Source organism: Myotis lucifugus, unplaced genomic scaffold, assembly GCF_000147115.1.
Source record: "Myotis lucifugus unplaced genomic scaffold, Myoluc2.0 scaffold_3, whole genome shotgun sequence".
Classification (NCBI taxonomy): domain Eukaryota; kingdom Metazoa; phylum Chordata; class Mammalia; order Chiroptera; family Vespertilionidae; genus Myotis; species Myotis lucifugus.
In genome coordinates, this window is record NW_005871051.1 from 26,764,839 (window position 1) to 26,783,500 (window position 18,662).

Sequence of the window (18,662 nt, forward strand, 5' to 3'; positions counted from 1 at the left end):
CAATAAGTTTAGTTGACATCCATCACTGCATAGAGTTACAATTTTTTTTTATTGTGATCAGAACTTTTAAGATTTACTCTCGTAGCAATTTTCAAATATACAATACAGTATTGTTGACTGTAGTCACCAGGCCGTACATCTCCAGGACTTACCACTGGAAGTTTGTACCTTTTGGTCACCTTCAGCCATCTTGTCCAAGTTGCCAACATTGCAAATTCAGAAGATTTCACATGAAATTCCGATTTTTGGCTTTTCTTGGAAGAGTCATAAGCTGTGACAGCAACAGCCCTGCGTTTTTGCACAGCAACGCTGCCGGGGCTGAGTAGCCACTGCTCTCTACATGGGCACGCACTCTTCATTCTGTCACCGTCACCACCCCCCCTACTGCCTCCCTAGTGTCAGTGGCAATCCACCATCCTGCTGAGCTAGCATTTTCTTGCTCTGCTCCTGCTTCATTCATTTCCATTACCTGCTACCTTTTGTTTGCGATTTCTCTAGGAGTTTGGGGAACATGAGTGTCTGTGGGAGGGACTGTCCAAAGTGCCTCCATAAAATGATACCCCCGAACATTCCATCTGTTTAAAGGGAGCTCTTCAGAAGTGTTTAATAATTACATTTGATACACTTTAACAACCATAGCTTAAGAATACTCATTTTTTTAAAAATCCACACATACACTCAAATGTGTTATCAACCACAAAACATTGACTTGTGCCACTAGGTCACGGTGTTTTGCGAATTAAGCGTTAGTGATTATTGTCCAATTAAATGCAAGGCTAGTGACTTTAAAATGCCATCACTTGCCACTAGTACCTGTCAATGCTTTCTTTAGTACTATAGAGGTAAGATGGCTATTGAAGCTGGTAGAAGACTGCACATGGCAATCACAACTGCCATTTCCAATTTCTAAAGATATATTAAAAATCAAGAACCCATTGCTATGGGGGGGCAGGGAGGAACCAGGCAGATGGAAAACAAAAATGGAAGACTCTCCCCCACCCCTCGCTTTTGGAACACTTTTCACAGTATATTTTTTTATACTTACGATTTTTCAAACATGTAAATGTACAGTATTAACTATTTCAAACGTAAATAAAAACGTCCATTGTTCAACGTTTTAATAAAGTAATGGATTCTTTATAATGAAGTATTTCTGTGAGGATTCCTTTTGAAGACGGGTTCTGCTTTTTAAACTTTTTTTGATGATCACTTTTTAAAGAAAACGGTCTTTGCCACATCCTTAGCCTCCAAAGGCTTGGCAGGGTGGGCGCTGCAGTGAGGCCCCCCACGCAGCAGGTGGCGCTGCAGCACGCACCGCTCGCACTTCCCCTCAAAGCCCTTTCTCAGCAATGGCGGGTGACGGTAGAGGGGCCTCTTTCTAGGCGTGGCCATTGTGAAGCCTGATCCCAGGTGCCGACAAGTGTCCCCACCCTGTGAGAGCTCTGACCTCGAAAAGGGTTAGAGAAAACAATGGAGCTCTCTGTGCATTCTTTCGTGCCGGTCGGGGCGGCGGTAGTGGCGCGGAAGGCGTAGGCCGGGGGAGGACTTGTGCCGGGGCGGCAGGCGGGACGGTGGACAGCCATGGGCGGTCGGGGTCCTGAGCGAGAAGTGAGCCGGCGGCCCGAGCTGGCGACTGACTGAGCAGCGCACCGGGGCAGTGAGGAGGCGCCGCGGAGCCTGCGGGTCCTGAGTTGACAGATACACTGCGGAGCCCGGACTGCGAGTGAACGGGCAGGCGAGTGCAGGGCGCAGCCATGATCACCTCAGCCGGTGAGTGCGACCGCAGCGGGCGCCGAAAGGGAGGAGCCGCCATGCCGGCTTTTAGCTGAGTCAGGGCCGGTGACTGGGCACCTCCCGGCGGAGCGCCGGCCTGTGCGGCCGCTCGCTGCCCAAGGCCCAGTCCCGGGCCGGGGACTGGCAGTCCGTCCGGACCTCTCTGCCCTGGGACCCCGCCGGGCTCGGGGGAATCGCACCAGGTCGCCCGCCTCGGCATCCCTCCCGCCACACCCCCGTGCCCGGACCCGAGGTGCTCCCTGGGTCCTTCTCGGGTCCCGAGGAGTTTTCCTTAGTTCGAATCCTCCCGAAATGGACCACGTGGGGCGTCGCATCCCAGTCCTTACTCGCAGGTGGTTGGGACGGACGACCCCCGGTGCGGCCGGACGGCGAAGCAGTCTTCCCCTGGCCCTGGCTCAGCCCGGTGCTCCTTAGAGTGGAACCTGGAGCTGGATTTGAGGCGGGTCGGTCTGGGCCTACGGCGAGGTGTTCGGTGAAAGCACCCAGAGAACTTCTGTGCTGGGTGGAGCAGCTTTATGCTGAGAAGCAAGCTCTGGGTTTTTGAGGCTAAATGCTCAGTAAATACTCTGCATTGCAGAACGAACTGGGCGTGCAGAGCAGGTGTCGTCCGCTCACCTGACCGTCGTCCCCGTAGATTCCTGTAATGACGCTAGAGACGGGATCTAGGGGGGCCTTAAACGCCCTCACGGCGGATTGTTTCAGTTAGCGCTGTCCACAGCCTTGGTGCCTTTTTTTTTTTTTCTTGCCTGCCTTCCCTTTTCTCATCCTGTTTTCCTCCACACTTGTCCCACAAATATTTCGTTGTAAACAACTGGTGGCCAGAAGACAGTAACTTGTACTTGGATGGAGCTCCAGACCATCTTCTTACGAGCATTGCTTAAGAAATTGGCGGAGATGCTGGGCGATCGAGGTCATTTTCAAAGATTGGAAGAGCTGTCACCTGTACTGGGAGGGGAATTTTAGCTCAATAAAAGGGAGAGCTTTACCAGTCAGAGCTATCTACAGATAAAATGAGCACCGGGTATCTTGCCCCCTGCAAATGAAGGCCTCGTTCTATCTCAGATCCACCCGTTGCCACCTCTTAGCCCAGGCCTGGGCTCATCCCTGGCCTGGGTTCCCGCAGCAGCCTTAAGCCTCTTGTTTTCCCACCATTACTTCCATACAGTTCATTCTTGTCGTAGTCAGAGTCTTCTTTTTAAAACTTTAATCACATAATATCATTACTTTGCTTTAAATACTCCAGTGCTTTCCATTGTGTTTAAAGTCCAGGCTTTTAACCAAAGACCTCATGATGATTTCTGCCTTGGTTTTTAAAAAATATTGTATTATTTATTTATTTATTTTTTTAAAAAAATTATTTTTTTAATCCTCACCCATGGATATTTTTCCATTGATTGTTAGAGAGTGGAAGAGAGAAGGAAAGACAGAGAGAAACATCGATGCAAGAGAGACACATGGATTGGTTGCCTCCTGCACAGGGAGGCAGGGTCCCGGCCGGGGAGGATCCTGAAACCAAGGTACATGTCCCGGGACCCTTTGGTCTGCAGGCTGACGCTCTGTCCCCTGAGCCAAACCGGCGAGGGCTTCTGTCTTGTTTTGTCCTACTCTCTTCCTCACTCCCTACACCTTAATCATACAGGTATTCCCTCTGGGCCTGGAATATGTCAGTTTCTCTCCTACTGCAGGGTCCCTGCACATTCTGTTCCTTCTTTCTAGACTCCTGTTCCTCAACTTCTCCTTAGCTTCTCAGTCTTTAGTCTCAGCTCAAACGTTAGTCTTTCCTGCTCATTTTATTTTATTTTTTTAAAGGTAAGTCAAATCAATAAGCTTTTTTAAATATATATTTTATTGATTTTTTTACAGAGAGGAAGGGAGAGGGATAGAGAGTTAGAAACATCAGTGAGAGAGAAACATCAATCAGCTGCCTCCTGCACACTCCCCACTGGGGATGTGCCCGCAACCAAGGTACATGCCCTTGACCGGAATCAAACCTGGGACCCTTGAGTCCGCAGGCCGACGCTCTGTCCACTGAGCCAAACCGCTTAGGGCTTTCCTGCTCATTTTATTAAAACATGCTGCCTTTCTCCCCCTTGCTGTCCCCTCCCTTTATCACAGTCCTGTAATTACTTTGTTTACTTGTCTGATTACTGTCTTTCTTTCTGGTAGGATTTTGGGCGGGAAACTAACGTTGCCTAGCAGTTGGCTGAAGTTCAAAAGTATGCCCAGAATGAATAAATCAACCCCTAGAGCAGGGGTGGGCAACCTCTTTGTGAGTGCGTGCCAAAACCAGCAAAATCTCTGACTCAAAATTCTTCTGCGTGCCAACCCTAATTTTTTGAGAACATGTTACGCCTACTTGATATCTCTTAAGGTGTACGTATGTGAAGAACCTTGAAGAAATAATAAAATTCATTCGAGCGACAAAAACACAGTATATGATGATGAAAAATACATTTATTTTTTAATGTATACATGTACACTGATAGTCCGACAGAAAACTTTATGACTCCGTTTGATATTATCAGTGGGACTTTTGCTGCTGCATCACTGATGACAGAGATTTTACATCAGGTTTATATTTCGTGACATTCAGAGATATGCATGAGCTACTACTTTCATCCGTCAGGCTACTCCTATTACGAGACTTAACAAAATTCATCACTGAGAACAAAGATTCACAAGCGTATGTGGATGAAACCAAAACACTGGTCGGATCTAGGAAGACAGGGAGAGTTAAGGCAGAGGCATAGAAATTGCTCTTCCGCCCTAACCAGTTTGGCTCAATGGGTAGAGCATCGGCCTGCAGACTCAAGGGTCCCAGGTTCGATTCCGGTCAAGGGCATGTACCTTGGTTGCGGGCACATACCCAGTAGGGAGTGTGCAGGAGGCAGCTGATCGATGTTTCTCTCTCATCGATGTTTCTAACTCTCTATCCCTCTCCCTTCCTCTCTGTAAAAAATCAATAAAATATATTAAAAAAAAGAAAAAAGAAATTGCTCTTCTCCTCTCTCGTCAATCCATGTCTATGGTCTTTTAAGATAACTTGTTATGTAAAATTATTTATTTATTTATTTATTTATTTATTTATTTATTTTTGTTTGTTTAAAACATATTTTATTGATTTTTTACAGAGAGGAAGGGAGAGGGATAGAGAGTTAGAAACATCGATGAGAGAGAAACATCGATCAGCTGCCTCCTGCACACTCCCCACTGGGGATGTGCCTGCAACCCAGGTACATGCCCTTGACCGGAATCGAACCTGGGACCCTTGAGTCCGCAGGCCGATGCTCTATCCACTGAGCCAAACCGGTTAGGGCGATAGTTATTTATCTAAGATGCACCTACACTGAATTTATCTGAAAAATAAGAAAGTCGATATTAAGAAAAAAATTGTAAATGGAAGATTATAAGAGGGTTTCGCGGGCCAGCAAAAGTTACTGGCGTGCCATGTTTGGCACGCGTGCCAGGGGTTGCCCACCCCTGCCCTAGAGTGTTTGAAATAGAGACAGAAAGGATTGATGGGAATATAATACAGATAATTTAAACCTATCAGGTGTGGCAGGAGTAATGATTTTTAGGTCCTACCCTGAGACTGACGATACTATAGGGTGTATTTGTTACTATCACTTGTTACGTATATTGGGTTACATATCAGCTTCTGCTCCAAACCTCTTGTCACCCTGTTTCACATCAGTTGGCTCACATTGGCTTAGGGTCTGTCCCAGGTACCATACCAGCTCTGGTGTGGATTAGTCACTTCATTCATTCATTTATCCACTAGGCACTGAGAACACAGTAGTGAATAAGAGGTCAACATATATGCTAAGTTTTTCAGGAGACCTGACAAAGAAAGGGAGTGGAGAGGTAGAGATAGGTGTTTGCTGGAGGGAGATGTGAGATTGAGTGGGGTTTCGGGTTGTGATTTTTAACAACATGGGCACATAAAAGAAAACTTGGCTAAAATGTTTTAAAACGAGTCTCCCACTCCTCTTTCCCCTTTCTCATCCCTAGAGGCAATCATTTTCAACTTTTAAGCTATTTCCTGTTACAAGATTTTTTAGCATCCTTAATCTTTCCCATCCCCTGCTTCCTCTCCCCCTCTAGAGGAGAGTGCTGTTTTGTTTTTAAGATGGAAAATATTCATGTGTGGAGTGTAGAGTATTTGATTTAGGTGTGTTCTGCAGACAATGGTTTTATTTCTAAGCCAGGACAACTGTGTAACAACTTAATCAGAAGTGAAATCAGTCAGTAGAGTATAGGAAAATCTGTCTCCTCTTTTGGTAAAAGCAATTCAAAACAAGTATTTTGATGATCTGCTCTACATTTAAAGAATTCTTGTTTATCAGCTATTCCATATCATGGATTTGCAACAACCCCCCCACCCCCCACCCCCTACACACACACACACACACACACTGATTTCATTCTTTGACCTGTCTTCTTTCAATGCCGTCAGTTCAGTCTCTGTTCTGGACTTGTCATACCAACCTAGAAGTTCTTTTTATCTGCTTTCATACTTTTAGACTATGTAATAGTATGCCCTAGCTGGCACCATGGCATAGTTTTGTTTGCTAAATTTTTTATCCTTTTCTGTAAAGCTCTCTAAAGACTGCTGAAGCTATTTAGCAAACCTACGCTTATCAGCTAGAAATGGTTATAGTTGCCTTGACACTTTTTAATCAAATCACAATTTCAACTCAGCATTCCAGAATGATTTTTAGACCTACATGGTATCTGAGAGACAGTTTGGTTTCCTTTTACTTTATTCTAATATTCCCTTTCACATATGACTGTATTTGAAGGCGCATTTTTTTTGGAGAGGGCAGTTGCTTTCTTTACTCTGCAGTGTTAGTGCTAGCACCTCAAGGTCATATGGGGAATACTGTGCTTGGGTAGTTAAAGTCAGAATAAATAAGATTGCTCATCATTTAGCAAAATCTAGTTTACTTGTGATACAAAGGTGAAGCCTTTATATAGGCATCTTGAAATAATTAAAATAAAAAAACTCATACTTAAAAAAGTATTCTACACTGGTGAGTTGATGACTATATAGTCCCTTCTTTTGTATATAACTATATAACTAACTGTTGGTGTATTTTGTGACTAATATTATTCTAATATTACTAGAGGCCCAGTGCACGGCATTCGTGCACTTGGGGGGGGGCCCTCAGCCTGGCCTGCACCCTCTCACAGTTCAGGACCCCTCGGAGGGGTCATTAGCACTGCTGCAGAGGCGGGAGAGGCTCCCACCACCTCCGCTGCGCTGGCCAGCCATGAGCCTGGCTTCTGGCTGAGCGGTGCTCCCCCTGTGAGAGCGCACTGACCACCAGGGTGCAGCTCCTGTGTTGAGCATCTGGCCCCTGGTGGTCAGTGTGCATCAGTGAACAGTCTGTCCACTGTTTGGCCGATTTGCATATTAGGGTTTTATTATATAGGATAGGATATGGGAAAGTTTCCCCTTTTGCTCATTAAATTAGGCCATTGATTTTCAAACTATAGCAAGCATCAGTATCACTAGGAGGGCTTGTGGCCCCATTGTTGGACCCCATCCCCACAATTTCTGATTCAGTAGATGTGGGATAGGGCCAAAAATTTGCATTTTTAACCAATTCCCAAGTAATGCTAATGGTATTGGTCCAGGGATCATACTTTGAAAACCACTGAATTAGGCAAACAATGTGATATATGTCATGTTATGAGAGTTTGATAACAGTTAATTCTTAAACTTTGAAATATAAACCTTTATAGTTTTAAAGAAAAATAATAATTCCTCTATTTAAGTCACCCTTCAAAAAATACTTTTTTTCTAACTATCATATTTTTTACTAAGTTAGTTTCTCTTTTATCATATATTTCATAATCAGGATATATCTTTTGTCTTATAGCTGGAATTATTTCTCTTCTGGATGAAGAAGAACCGCAGCTTAAGGTATGAGTTGAAGGAAAATTTATTTGGCTTAGTACAAATATGGTGAAGCTGTCTGAATTTAGTGGTGTCTGTATATCTTCCATCATTTAAAATAGACATTCTTGGGGGGCGGGAGCAGCCTGGGAGAGGTCAATGGGGGGAAAAGGAGACATATGTAATACTTTCAACAATAAAATATTAAATTAAAAAAATAAAATAAAATAGCCATCCTGCCCAGCCTATACCCAGTCAGTTGAAATCTAGCCCTAGAGGACAGTGCTTTGAGAACAGCAGTTGGTTTTCCCTAGAGTTTAACAAAACTAAGGCAAATAAACCTCAGTATGGCACCTGAGCACCCCCCACACCATAAATCCACACTCCTCAGTTTATCAACAACACGTAAAAATTTGTTTCTTCTGTGTCCCATATTTTAAATTTTCATTTGACAAAAATTTGGAATGTAATTCAAGTGGCTCTAGACACCTGAATTCATTTACATATATATATTCAAACTAGCAACTCACGTCAACCTTGTATATTCAAAGAAGAAAAAATATTCATTATATTAAGGAATGACATTATATGGTATTCTGATGTTTGATGATTGAAGACAAAGGAAATGTATAAACTAAAGAGAAAATATGTTGGTAAGTTTTTATATTTGTCATAGATTAATAAAAGTTTTAGTAAATATGACAATTTGGCCGTTGATTTGTTGGAAACGTTTTTAAGGAAGTGTAATGTTGAGTCTGTCTCAAAATTGAATTTTGGGTTTTATCTTCTACAGGAATTTGCACTACACAAATTGAATGCAGTTGTCAATGACTTCTGGGCAGAAATTTCTGAGTCTGTAGACAAAATGTAAGAAGTTTATTTCTATAAATTGAAATAAAGTAGAACAACTTAACGTATCTATAGATGTGGATCTTGTGGTTTATATTCATTTAGAAATTTGCTGCTACTAAATTGTGGCTTGAATATTTAGATTTGGGATTTTTAAGGAAAACCAGAGTTTGAACTAAACCTATACTTCCTGTTCTTTCAGAGAAGTTTTGTATGAAGATGAAGGTTTCCGGAGTCGGCAGTTTGCAGCCTTAGTGGCATCTAAAGTATTTTATCACCTGGGGGCTTTTGAGGAGTCTCTGAATTATGCACTTGGAGCAGGTGACCTCTTCAATGTCAATGATAACTCTGAATATGTGGAGACTATTATAGGTAATTATCTTCCATGTACTAATGCTTTATCTCGTCAGCTTCTTTCTTGCTCTAGTGTATATAGCATCTTTTTTCTGAGTTATTTTTGTTGTTGCCAAATTTTATTTTAATTGAAAGTTCGTAATCTTTCTCCAGTAATTTTATGCAGGCTCTTTTAGATCTAATTTCCAATTCTGTGCTTTATTTTTTATCATAATGAACAGTGATAATAACAGCAATGATGAGGACATCTCACAAAACATTTTAAGAATGAATCTAAAAAATGATTCTGAAACAGCTAACTTAACAGAGTTAGTTATCTCAGTGATATGGTTATCTCTAGCCCAATGAGCATACTGTTACATGAGAAACTTAAGTCAGATTATTATCAACTAGAGGCTCCCTCAGCCTGGCCTGCACCCTCTCCAATCTGGGACCGCTGGCTCCTAACCGCTCGCCTGCCTGCCTGCCTGATCACCCCTAACTTGCCCCCCTGCTGGCCTGATCGCCCCTACCTTGCCCCCCTGCTGGCCTTATCAACCCTAACTTGCTCCCCTGCCGGCCTGATTGCCCCTAACCACCTCTACCTCGGCTCCCCGGTCTAAGCCGCAGTCTGGCCTCCCTCTGTGGGAGGTGACCTGGCGGATCAGGGGAAGGCACCGCCCCCATTACCCCAAGGCTGCTGCCACTGCCGGCCTGAGCTTGGGCCCTTCGCAGCTGTGCCTGCCCTCGCCGCGCGGCCTTGTCCGGAAGGACATCTGGAAGGTCGTCCGGAAGGTGTCCGCCCTAATTAGCATATTATCCTTTTATTAGTTTTAATAAAAGTCTTAGTCTCCAGGGCGCTGACGCTCCGGCAGCGAGTGAGACACTGCCCCTAGTTCAGGATCTGAGGGGCCTCTCCCTGTGGAATGCACGGGAGACGGGAGACTCGGAGTTGTTGTACACTCACCTGTGTTTCACAGGAGACCACCCGCTCTGAATATCTGACTTCCTGTCTATTCCACTGTGGTCTGGGTTTCCTTGGGTGAGATTCAGGCTCAAGTTTTAGCCACATGTCAGTAGCCTATACTGACACACCAGCCTCACTTACGAACAGGAGATATTAAAACAGCGACAGTATTTTTTTTTTAACTCTTTTACAAATTCATGTTTTATGTATTTTTTTAATGACGTGAGCTCTCTAGGAAATGTACCTCAGCCCTGCAGTTTCCTCTAAGCCTATTAATTTGGGAGCAAACTGCAGTCACTCTCATGAGTCCCCTTGGGTGTCAGCAGACGTCACTTTAAACCTTGTGATGCCACAAACAGGTCCATCGTCTCTTCAGAAGTTAGATGCATAACTTGGAGCTCACTGTAACCTTTGTTGATTTGCCTAACCATAAAATCTTGTTGCTATTTAAAAAAATAAAAATAAAAATTCTTTGCTTCCCCTGAAGTTATAGATCCATTAACATGGGTCATCTAGTAGACAGCAATTCCTCTTTTTTAAAATATTTTTTTATTGATTTCAGAGAGGAAGGGAGAGAGGGAGAGAGAAACATCAATGATGTGAGAGAATCATTGATTGGCTGCCTCCTGCCCCCTACCCCCTACCAGGGACCAAACCTGCAACCTTGGCATGTGCCCCAACTGGGAATCAAACCATGACCTCCTGGTTCATAGTCAACACTCAACCACAGACCCACACCAGCCAGGCTCAACAGCAGTTCTTTATGGTAGTTCAAATCATTTCTGTTTCCTGGGGCTATAGTTTCCAACTGTCCTTGTAGCCTTTCTTCTCTTTAAAGGAGATAGCAACAAGGCAATGAATTATACTAGTAGAGAGGGTACTATTGCATATGTCAGTCAAAATGGGTGGCTATCTTCCAATATGAAGGTAGAAGAAGGCTTAGGGAAATTCTTGTTTTTGTTTTTTCCTAAAAAGTTCATGGTGTGATTGCAAAGTGGTAACAATTGTAAACAAATTTAAGTGGGTTTTTTATTTATTTGTTTTTTTTTATTTTGTGTGTGGGTTTTTTTTTGTTAATCCTCAGCTGAGGATATTTTTTCCATTGATTTTTAGAGAGAGTGGAAGGGACGGGGAGAGACAGAGAGAGAGAAACATTGATGTGAGAGAGACACATCAGTTGGTTGCCTCCTACACCCATCCAGACCGTGACCAGAAATTGAGTCTACAACCAATGTACATGCCCTTGACTGGAATCGAACCCATGACCCTTCATTCCTTGGGCCGATGCTCTAACCACTGAGAAAAACTGGCTAGGTCTTAAGTGTTTTTTATCAAGTGCACCATTGGCACCCTTCAGTATGTGGCTCCATCCTCCCCTTCCACCCAAATTATTGTGAATGTGAAAGCCAACTTGTGCACATACACCATTACATGAATTTTTAGACTCCTGGGGTGAGGGAGTGTGAGTAGCTTCTACCCACCTCACATTGAGACAATGACTATTTCAGTTAGTGTGCTACAATTTTGGAAATCTTTAGAATTGTCTCTAGAACCTGTGGCACAATTCAGGTCATTTCACCACTATTCTACAAAGATGATTTAGACACAGTCACTTTTCTCAAGGAGCTAATAGTTTCATTGTAAAGAAGTCTAATAATTTATTGCCATGTGATAATTGCTACAATAGGTCTTTTTTAATATCATCAATAATAGCAAGTGTTTGTTTTTTGAAAGTAAAACAGCTATTTGTAGCCAGCTCTTTTGAGTAAGTAGTTTAGTCAAGTTGTTTAATATAATTTTGGTCAAAATAAAGTAACAAGATAGAAATGTTTTCAATAATATCAGCCTTATTAAATTAATGTGTAGCCCTCCAATATAACTGTTATGAAGGGAAGAATATTAATTTGAATGTATAACGTCTAGCATTTAAAAATATTGAAATGTGCTTATTACTCTACAGTCATCCCATACGTTTTTATGATTATAAATGTTGACATTGTCCTTTCTAGTAGTTTGGCCCAATTTACAAGGTGATCAGAGTTATTTTATTTTCTTCATAGCAAAATGCATTGATCACTATACCAAACAGTGCGTGGAAAATGCAGATTTGCCTGAAGGAGAAAGAAAACCAATTGATCAGAGATTGGAAGGCATTGTGAATAAAATGTTCCAGCGATGTCTGGATGATCACAAATATAAGCAAGCTATCGGCATTGCTTTGGAGACACGAAGACTGGATATCTTTGAAAAGACTATATTGGAGTCGGTGGGTAGATGATATGATTTTAGAGATTGTTTTTGGTGAGGAATAAGCGAAGGAAATTATTAAAATAGAATCTCATAGGTAGTGAAAAGAAAATCTGGTTTAGAAATAATAAGGTGCTCTTTTGCCCTAATGCTTTATTTTTATAATTTATATAAGAACCTTGGTTGTGTTTTGTGTTCACAGAATATCTACTTTTATCTTACTGTATTTATTCCTTTAAAGTCTTGCATGAGGAGGTTGAATTAATTATCCTGCCCTTTCTAAGAAGACTATATTGATACACTGCTATATTCTTAGACTTATGACTAAAATTACAAACTGGATTTCTGGTTGGGAATATTTTGCAATAATTATGACAATTGTAAATCATCAACCAAAACGGTCAGAAAGATGCAAGACTGAGTTGAGTGGACATTGATCTGCATGTCCACTTGCTATTCTCCATTTGCGAGCTCTCTGCACTCCAGCCATTTTGACCTCCTCTCAGCTCCTAAATGTACCCTGCCTTGTTCCCCTTGCCAAAAATAATGCCTCTGCCAAAATTATTTTCCTTTTTTCTTTACCTGCTTTATTTCTGTTCAAGGTCCAGAGTTCAACTCAACTGTCACTTGTTTACAGAGCTTTCCATCAATTCCTGCCACCCATACTCTCCTCAATCCCTACTGCAAAGACTAGATCCAATTCTTTTGTTATTCTCTTGGAGACCTATATTTTTTTCATAGTGTTCACCACTATAGTAATTAATTGATTGTATTATTAGGCAGTTAATGTCTATCTTTATTACCAGACTATAACCTCCATAAGGACAGGTATTTTGTTCCTTGTTCACTACTGTATCCCCAAAGCCCAAGGCAATGTTGAGTAGCAGTGGTAAGATTTGTTTAAATGAGTAAATGAATGAACCACCCAATGTGATAGAATGGCCCTTGTTTTACTGTTTCATTTTTGTGTAGTTATACCCTCTCCTTGTCTTCATGTGAATAGAATGAAAATACTTGTTTTCATTTGTTCAACAAAGATTTTTTCTTTTGAGTGCCTACTACAGTGATGGCGAACCTTTTGAGCTCAGCGTGTCAGCATTTTGAAAAACCCTAACTTAACTCTGGTGCCATGTCACATATAGAAATTTTTTGATCTTTGCAACCATAGTAAAACAAAGATTTATATTTTTGATATTTATTTTATATATTTAAATGCCATTTAACAAAGAAAAATCAACCAAAAAAATGAGTTCACGTGTCACCTCTGACACACGTGTCATAGGTTCGCCATCACTGGCCTACTATGTGCCAGACTATTCTAGGCATTGGAGATAACAAAAAAGTTCCTGCCCAAATGGAACATTGGAGGAATAGGCAGCGAGGCAAATAATTACAGAGGAACCGTAGACCTACTTTTGCCTACCCCATGCATATAACGTAAAGGGGGTGATAAAGGTTATAAAAAAGAATAAAGCAGAGTAAGAAATGCATCTTACTTTGACATCCCAGTGTACGTCTTTATATAGATAAAACTTGTTTTATGAAACAATACCTACTGTGCCTGCTTGTAATGTAATCAGATTATGATATATCTTTAAATTATTTCTTTCAGAATGATGTCTCAGGAATGCTAGCTTATAGCCTCAAGCTCTGCATGTCTTTAATGCAGAATAAACAGTTTCGGAATAAAGTACTAAGAGTTCTAGTTAAAATCTACATGAACTTGGAGAAACCCGATTTTATCAATGTTTGTCAGGTAATTACATTATATTACTTTACATTGTACTGTTGGGCTGTGCCTCACTATAATACATAATATTACATTTGATTGCATTACTATCTCAATTGATCTTCACCACAGCCCTATAAAGATATGGTATATAGTTTACATTCCTTTTTACTTATAAGAAACTGAATCTCACAAAACTAAAAGCTTATTTTGTTATAATCTATGTATTCTTTTTCCCCCCTTTTTATTGAATTTATTGGAGTGACGCTGGTGGCTAACATAATTATAAGTTTCAGGTGCATGCTTCTATAGCACATCATCTGTACACTATCATGTGTTCACCACCTCAAGTCAAGTCTTCGTCCATCATCTTTTATATCCTGCCTGTATTCTTTTTATATTTTTTAAATAATCCAAGCATTTAAGGAAATTTTGGAAATGAAGGTAAAAAAAAAAAAAAGTAGATGAAAACATAAAAATAGTATATCTATGTTATATCATTCTAGAAAGAATTTCAAGTGTAAAATTATCTTTGGTTTCATTACCCAAACACATATGTGTATACTTACCTCTTTTCATGTATGAATTTGCTTACACGTTTTTTAAAAATTCAGACGGTACATAAAATATTCTAAAACAAAAAATATATCTTTTCCTTTCCTAGCTCTTTTCTCAAAGGTAATGCATAGATTAGTTTGTCCTCCACTTATTAGCACAGTGGCACTACCTTATTCTTTTCAGTGGCTACATTATATTTTATTGGCTGGAAGTGCACATGGGTTTACTTTTTAACAATTGTCATACTGTGTAAATCTTTGTAGTCTGCTTAGAGCATAACATTTTATCATACATTGTGTTTGTTAAATGTGTTCTCATTATGTGTTTTCATCCTGTATACATTTTTAAAACTTAGATTAATACATCTTTTTTTTTTTCATTCTTTTTTTTTTTAAATATATTTTATTGATTTTTTACAGAGAGGAAGGGTGAGGGATAGAGAGTTAGAAACATCGATGAGAGAGACACATCGATCAGCTGCCTCCTGCACACCTCCTACTGGGGATGTGCCCACAACCAAGGTACATGCCCTTGACCGGAATCGAACCTGGGACCTTTCAGTCCTCAGGCCGACGCTCTATCCACTGAGCCAGACCGGTTAGGGCAATACATCTTTTTTTAATGCTTTTAAAAAAATGCTTTTTAACGTAAGTTTGAAACAAACAGCTGGAAGAAAAATACCCACATTTGTATCACCCAAAGTCAACAACATTTTAGTGTATTTCCTTTTTAGTTTTCTCTATATAGATTTTTGGAGTTGTATTTGCTTCTAAGTAGTTTTTAATACTGCATTTTAAGTAGTTTTCAAAAATTTATGTAAAACAGCAGTTGTCCTCGGCCTTCTTCCTCTGTGTACTTCAGTTTTATTCCTCAGAAGGATATTTTTTTTAGCTCTTATTTCTTGTACCTTTAAAACTTTTTAAATTTATATTTTTAAGATATATTTTGAACAAATAATAATACATTCACATGATTCAAAAAGAATCAAAGAGTATGCAGTGAAAATTCTTCTTACCCCTTTCTTCTACCTCCCAAGTTCCCTTCGCTGGAGGGAAACAGTACCAATTAGATATGTCCTTCAATTTAACATTTTTTGTTCTAACTCTTCACAAACTCTTGTTCTAACTCTTTCTTGATTGTGTAGTAGTCATTTAGTGGATGTATTTGCCTCACTAAGCCAGTCCCCTGTTACTTGCCATTTATTTTTTATTTTTCCATTCTTTCTTATTCTTAATTTGTAACAACTTTGATTATGTGTTCATTCTAAAATTGAGTTATTTGCTACTAAAAGGAACAAGAAATTTTAAATTAATTCTTAAAAGAAAAATTCTAACATTATTCCGATTATTTTGGCAGATCATAAGAGTAGTTAGAGAAATGCTTCAAAATGGTCATTTTAGTGCATCTTGTCCTGGCCAGGCACAATACACTGTGTTTTAAATGAGTGAATGACTACTACAATTTATGGTATGGTAAAGCAGAAATTACAAGTTAAGGATCACATAAATGTAAATTATGAGTAAGATTTAAAGAAGCCAAGATTCATTCATCAACCACTTATTGAATACTGCTAATTGCCAGGCACAATATTAGGAGCTGTGAATATAATTTGTATGGATTTTTCTTGGAAGGCCGATTCCATTTTCAGGAAAACTTTATGCCAGGATTAGAAGTGGAGTGCTAGACTAGCTGGTTAGTCTGCCCCAACTTGCTTATGCTTATATTTTAAAGTTTCTTATATGTTGACTGTTTGTCACTCTAAAGTAGTATCTTATAGACAGTTTCCAATTACTGTGTAATTGTTCTTTATCTGTATTTCAGTGCTTAATTTTCTTAGATGATCCCCAGGCTGTGAGTGATATCTTAGAAAAACTGGTGAAGGAAGACAACCTCCTGATGGCTTATCAGATTTGTTTTGATTTGTATGAAAGTGCTAGCCAGCAGTTTTTGTCATCTGTAATCCAGAATCTTCGAACTGTTGGCACCCCTATCCCTTCTGTGCCTGGATCCACCAATACGGGTACTGTTCCAGGATCAGAGAAAGACAGGTATAAGTATCTTTTTCTGCATCAGAAAAATCTTTATTTTATTTTGAAGAATCTTTATTTTATTTTGGGAATAGGTGGAATGTTCATAGTCTGCATATGTTAAGAATAAATTTTACCATTAGCTTTCATAGATTGTAAAGTTTTATTAAAGCTGTTTTGTTTTGCACTGTGCTTGGCACATTAAGGAAAAGCAGAGAAATGGACCCTTCTGGAAAGAAGTGAAAGTGATTTTCTGACAGGGAAGGCCTGTAGGGCAGCATGTTTGCCATCTAACCCAATAAATTATAAACCTCAGGAGGGGCAGGTGGGCTAGATTTCAGAGATTTGAGTTAGGTATTTAGAAATATGAAACATTCTCAGCTTTTTGTGCTTTTATTAGAACTAAATATACATATGTCTTTAATTTAGTTTTTCTCAGTGTTTTGTAGATTATAGTGCAGAAATTTTGCACATATCTCCTTAAATTTATTACTGAGTATATTATGGTTTTTGGAGTTGTTACAAGTGGTATGTTTTAAAGTTCAATTTCCAAGTATTTGTTATTAATATATAAAAATACAATTGATTTTTGTATACTAACCTTGCTTAAATCACTTAGTAGGTCTAGTAAATTTTTTTATAGATCCTGTCATAGAATTTTCTACATAGGAATCATGTCATCTGTGACTAGAAATTTTAATTCTTCCTTTATAACTTTTATACCTTTTCTCCCTTGTTCTGCGTTGGCTAGCATTTCCAATACATTATTAGATAGAAGTGATGAAAATGAACATCTTTAATTTGTTCCAGATCTTAGTAGACTAACATTTAGTTTGTTTCTTTTTTATTTAAAAAATTTTTTTCTTACTGTCTCCTTTTCTTTTCTTTTTTTTTTTAAACATATTTTATTGATTTTTTACAGAGAGGAAGGGAGAGAGATAGAGAGCCAGAAACATCAATGAGAGAGAAACACCGATCAGCTGCCTCCTGCACGCCCCCCACTGGGGATGTGCCCGCAACCAAGGTACATGCCCTTGACCGGAATCGAACCCGGGACCCTCGAGTCCGCAGGCCGACGCTCTATCCACTGAGCCAAACCGGTTCTGGCGTGTCTCCTTTTCTTGTGTCATAGTTATTTGCTCACCTGTTCCTTCTGAATTAATCTTCATTTCTGAAATTATCTTTTTCCTCTTTCATTTCTAATTTTCCCCTAGTTCTATTTCATTTCTGAGTTTTTCTGATTCTGATACGTAATATTCTTTTATACCTTGTATAATTTTTAAAAGGTCTTTTACCTCCTTTGAAAATTTTTTTGTTACAGTATTTTATGGGATTTTACTTTGACCTTTTCTGTGACTTATCTTCCCTGAAATTAGTTTTTCCTAAACTTTTACAAAAGAGTCTCATTTAAGATGCTTTTTGTAATTTCACGTCCCTCTAGAATTTCCTCTTCTGTTGTATTGTGAAGTATTAAACAAATGGTGTTTTATGTTCTGAGATCTCCTGGCTCTGTTTTTTTTCTCACTTTTATTTGGATCTTTTTTCTTTTTAATTTGGATTCTATACTCAGCATTTCCTCCTCAAAGTATGGTGCTTCAACTTAGAAGGGAGTGTTGGCTGGTTAGTTTTAAGAGTTGTTGCAGCCCGGCTGGTGTTGCTCAGTGGTTGAGCATCAACCTATAAACCAGGTCATGGTTCAATTCTGGTCAGGGCACATGCCCAGGTTGTGGGCTCAATCCCCAGTAGGGGGTGTGCAGGAGGCAGCCAATCAGTGATTCTCTCTCATCATTGATGTTTCTATCTCTCCCTCTCCCTACTTCTCTGAAATCGATAAAGATATTTTTAAAAAATAGAGAGTTATTGCAGCCCAACTGCTTCACATCAAACTAGTTTTGTAAGCTATTGATGGTGTATCTCCACCTTTGTTTGGGGAACTTGGGGGATACTTTGTCACCTGGTTTTGTTGCTCATACATTTTTCTAACCTAGTTAATTGTTTTGTATATTTTTATGAATATATTTGGAGGAAATTCAATAACTGAACCATGTCTGTCTTATTAGAATGTTTTCTGTTTTTTTAAAATATATTTTTATTGATTTCATAGAGGAAGGAAGAGGAAGTGAGATATAGAAACATCAATGATGAGAGAGAATCACTGATCAGCTGCCTCCTGCATGCCCCCCCACTGGGGATTGAGCCCACAACCCGGGCATGTGAACTTGACCAGAATCAAACCCAGGACCCTTCAGTCCGCAG

General features: G+C 39.9%; 1 protein-coding gene across 3 annotated transcripts in view; it reads left to right on the top strand.

Annotated features, from left to right (window-relative positions):
- Positions 1 to 1,597: 1,597 nt before the first annotated feature.
- Positions 1,598 to 18,662, top strand: part of PSMD1 (proteasome 26S subunit, non-ATPase 1) — an 84,862-nt gene continuing 67,797 nt past the window's right edge. The window contains exons 1-7 of one of the 3 annotated variants that reach the window (XM_006082631.3): positions 1,598 to 1,770; positions 7,680 to 7,723; positions 8,490 to 8,563; positions 8,748 to 8,917; positions 11,906 to 12,111; positions 13,705 to 13,848; positions 16,201 to 16,427. In XM_006082631.3, the coding sequence (XP_006082693.1) occupies positions 1,755 to 1,770; positions 7,680 to 7,723; positions 8,490 to 8,563; positions 8,748 to 8,917; positions 11,906 to 12,111; positions 13,705 to 13,848; positions 16,201 to 16,427 (881 nt within the window). In that variant the 5' untranslated portion in view covers positions 1,598 to 1,754. Of the gene's footprint in view, positions 1,771 to 7,679; positions 7,724 to 8,285; positions 8,350 to 8,489; positions 8,564 to 8,747; positions 8,918 to 11,905; positions 12,112 to 13,704; positions 13,849 to 16,200; positions 16,428 to 18,662 lie in introns of those variants that run through there. The other 2 variants (XM_023762288.1, XM_023762290.1) reach the window with 2 other exon arrangements.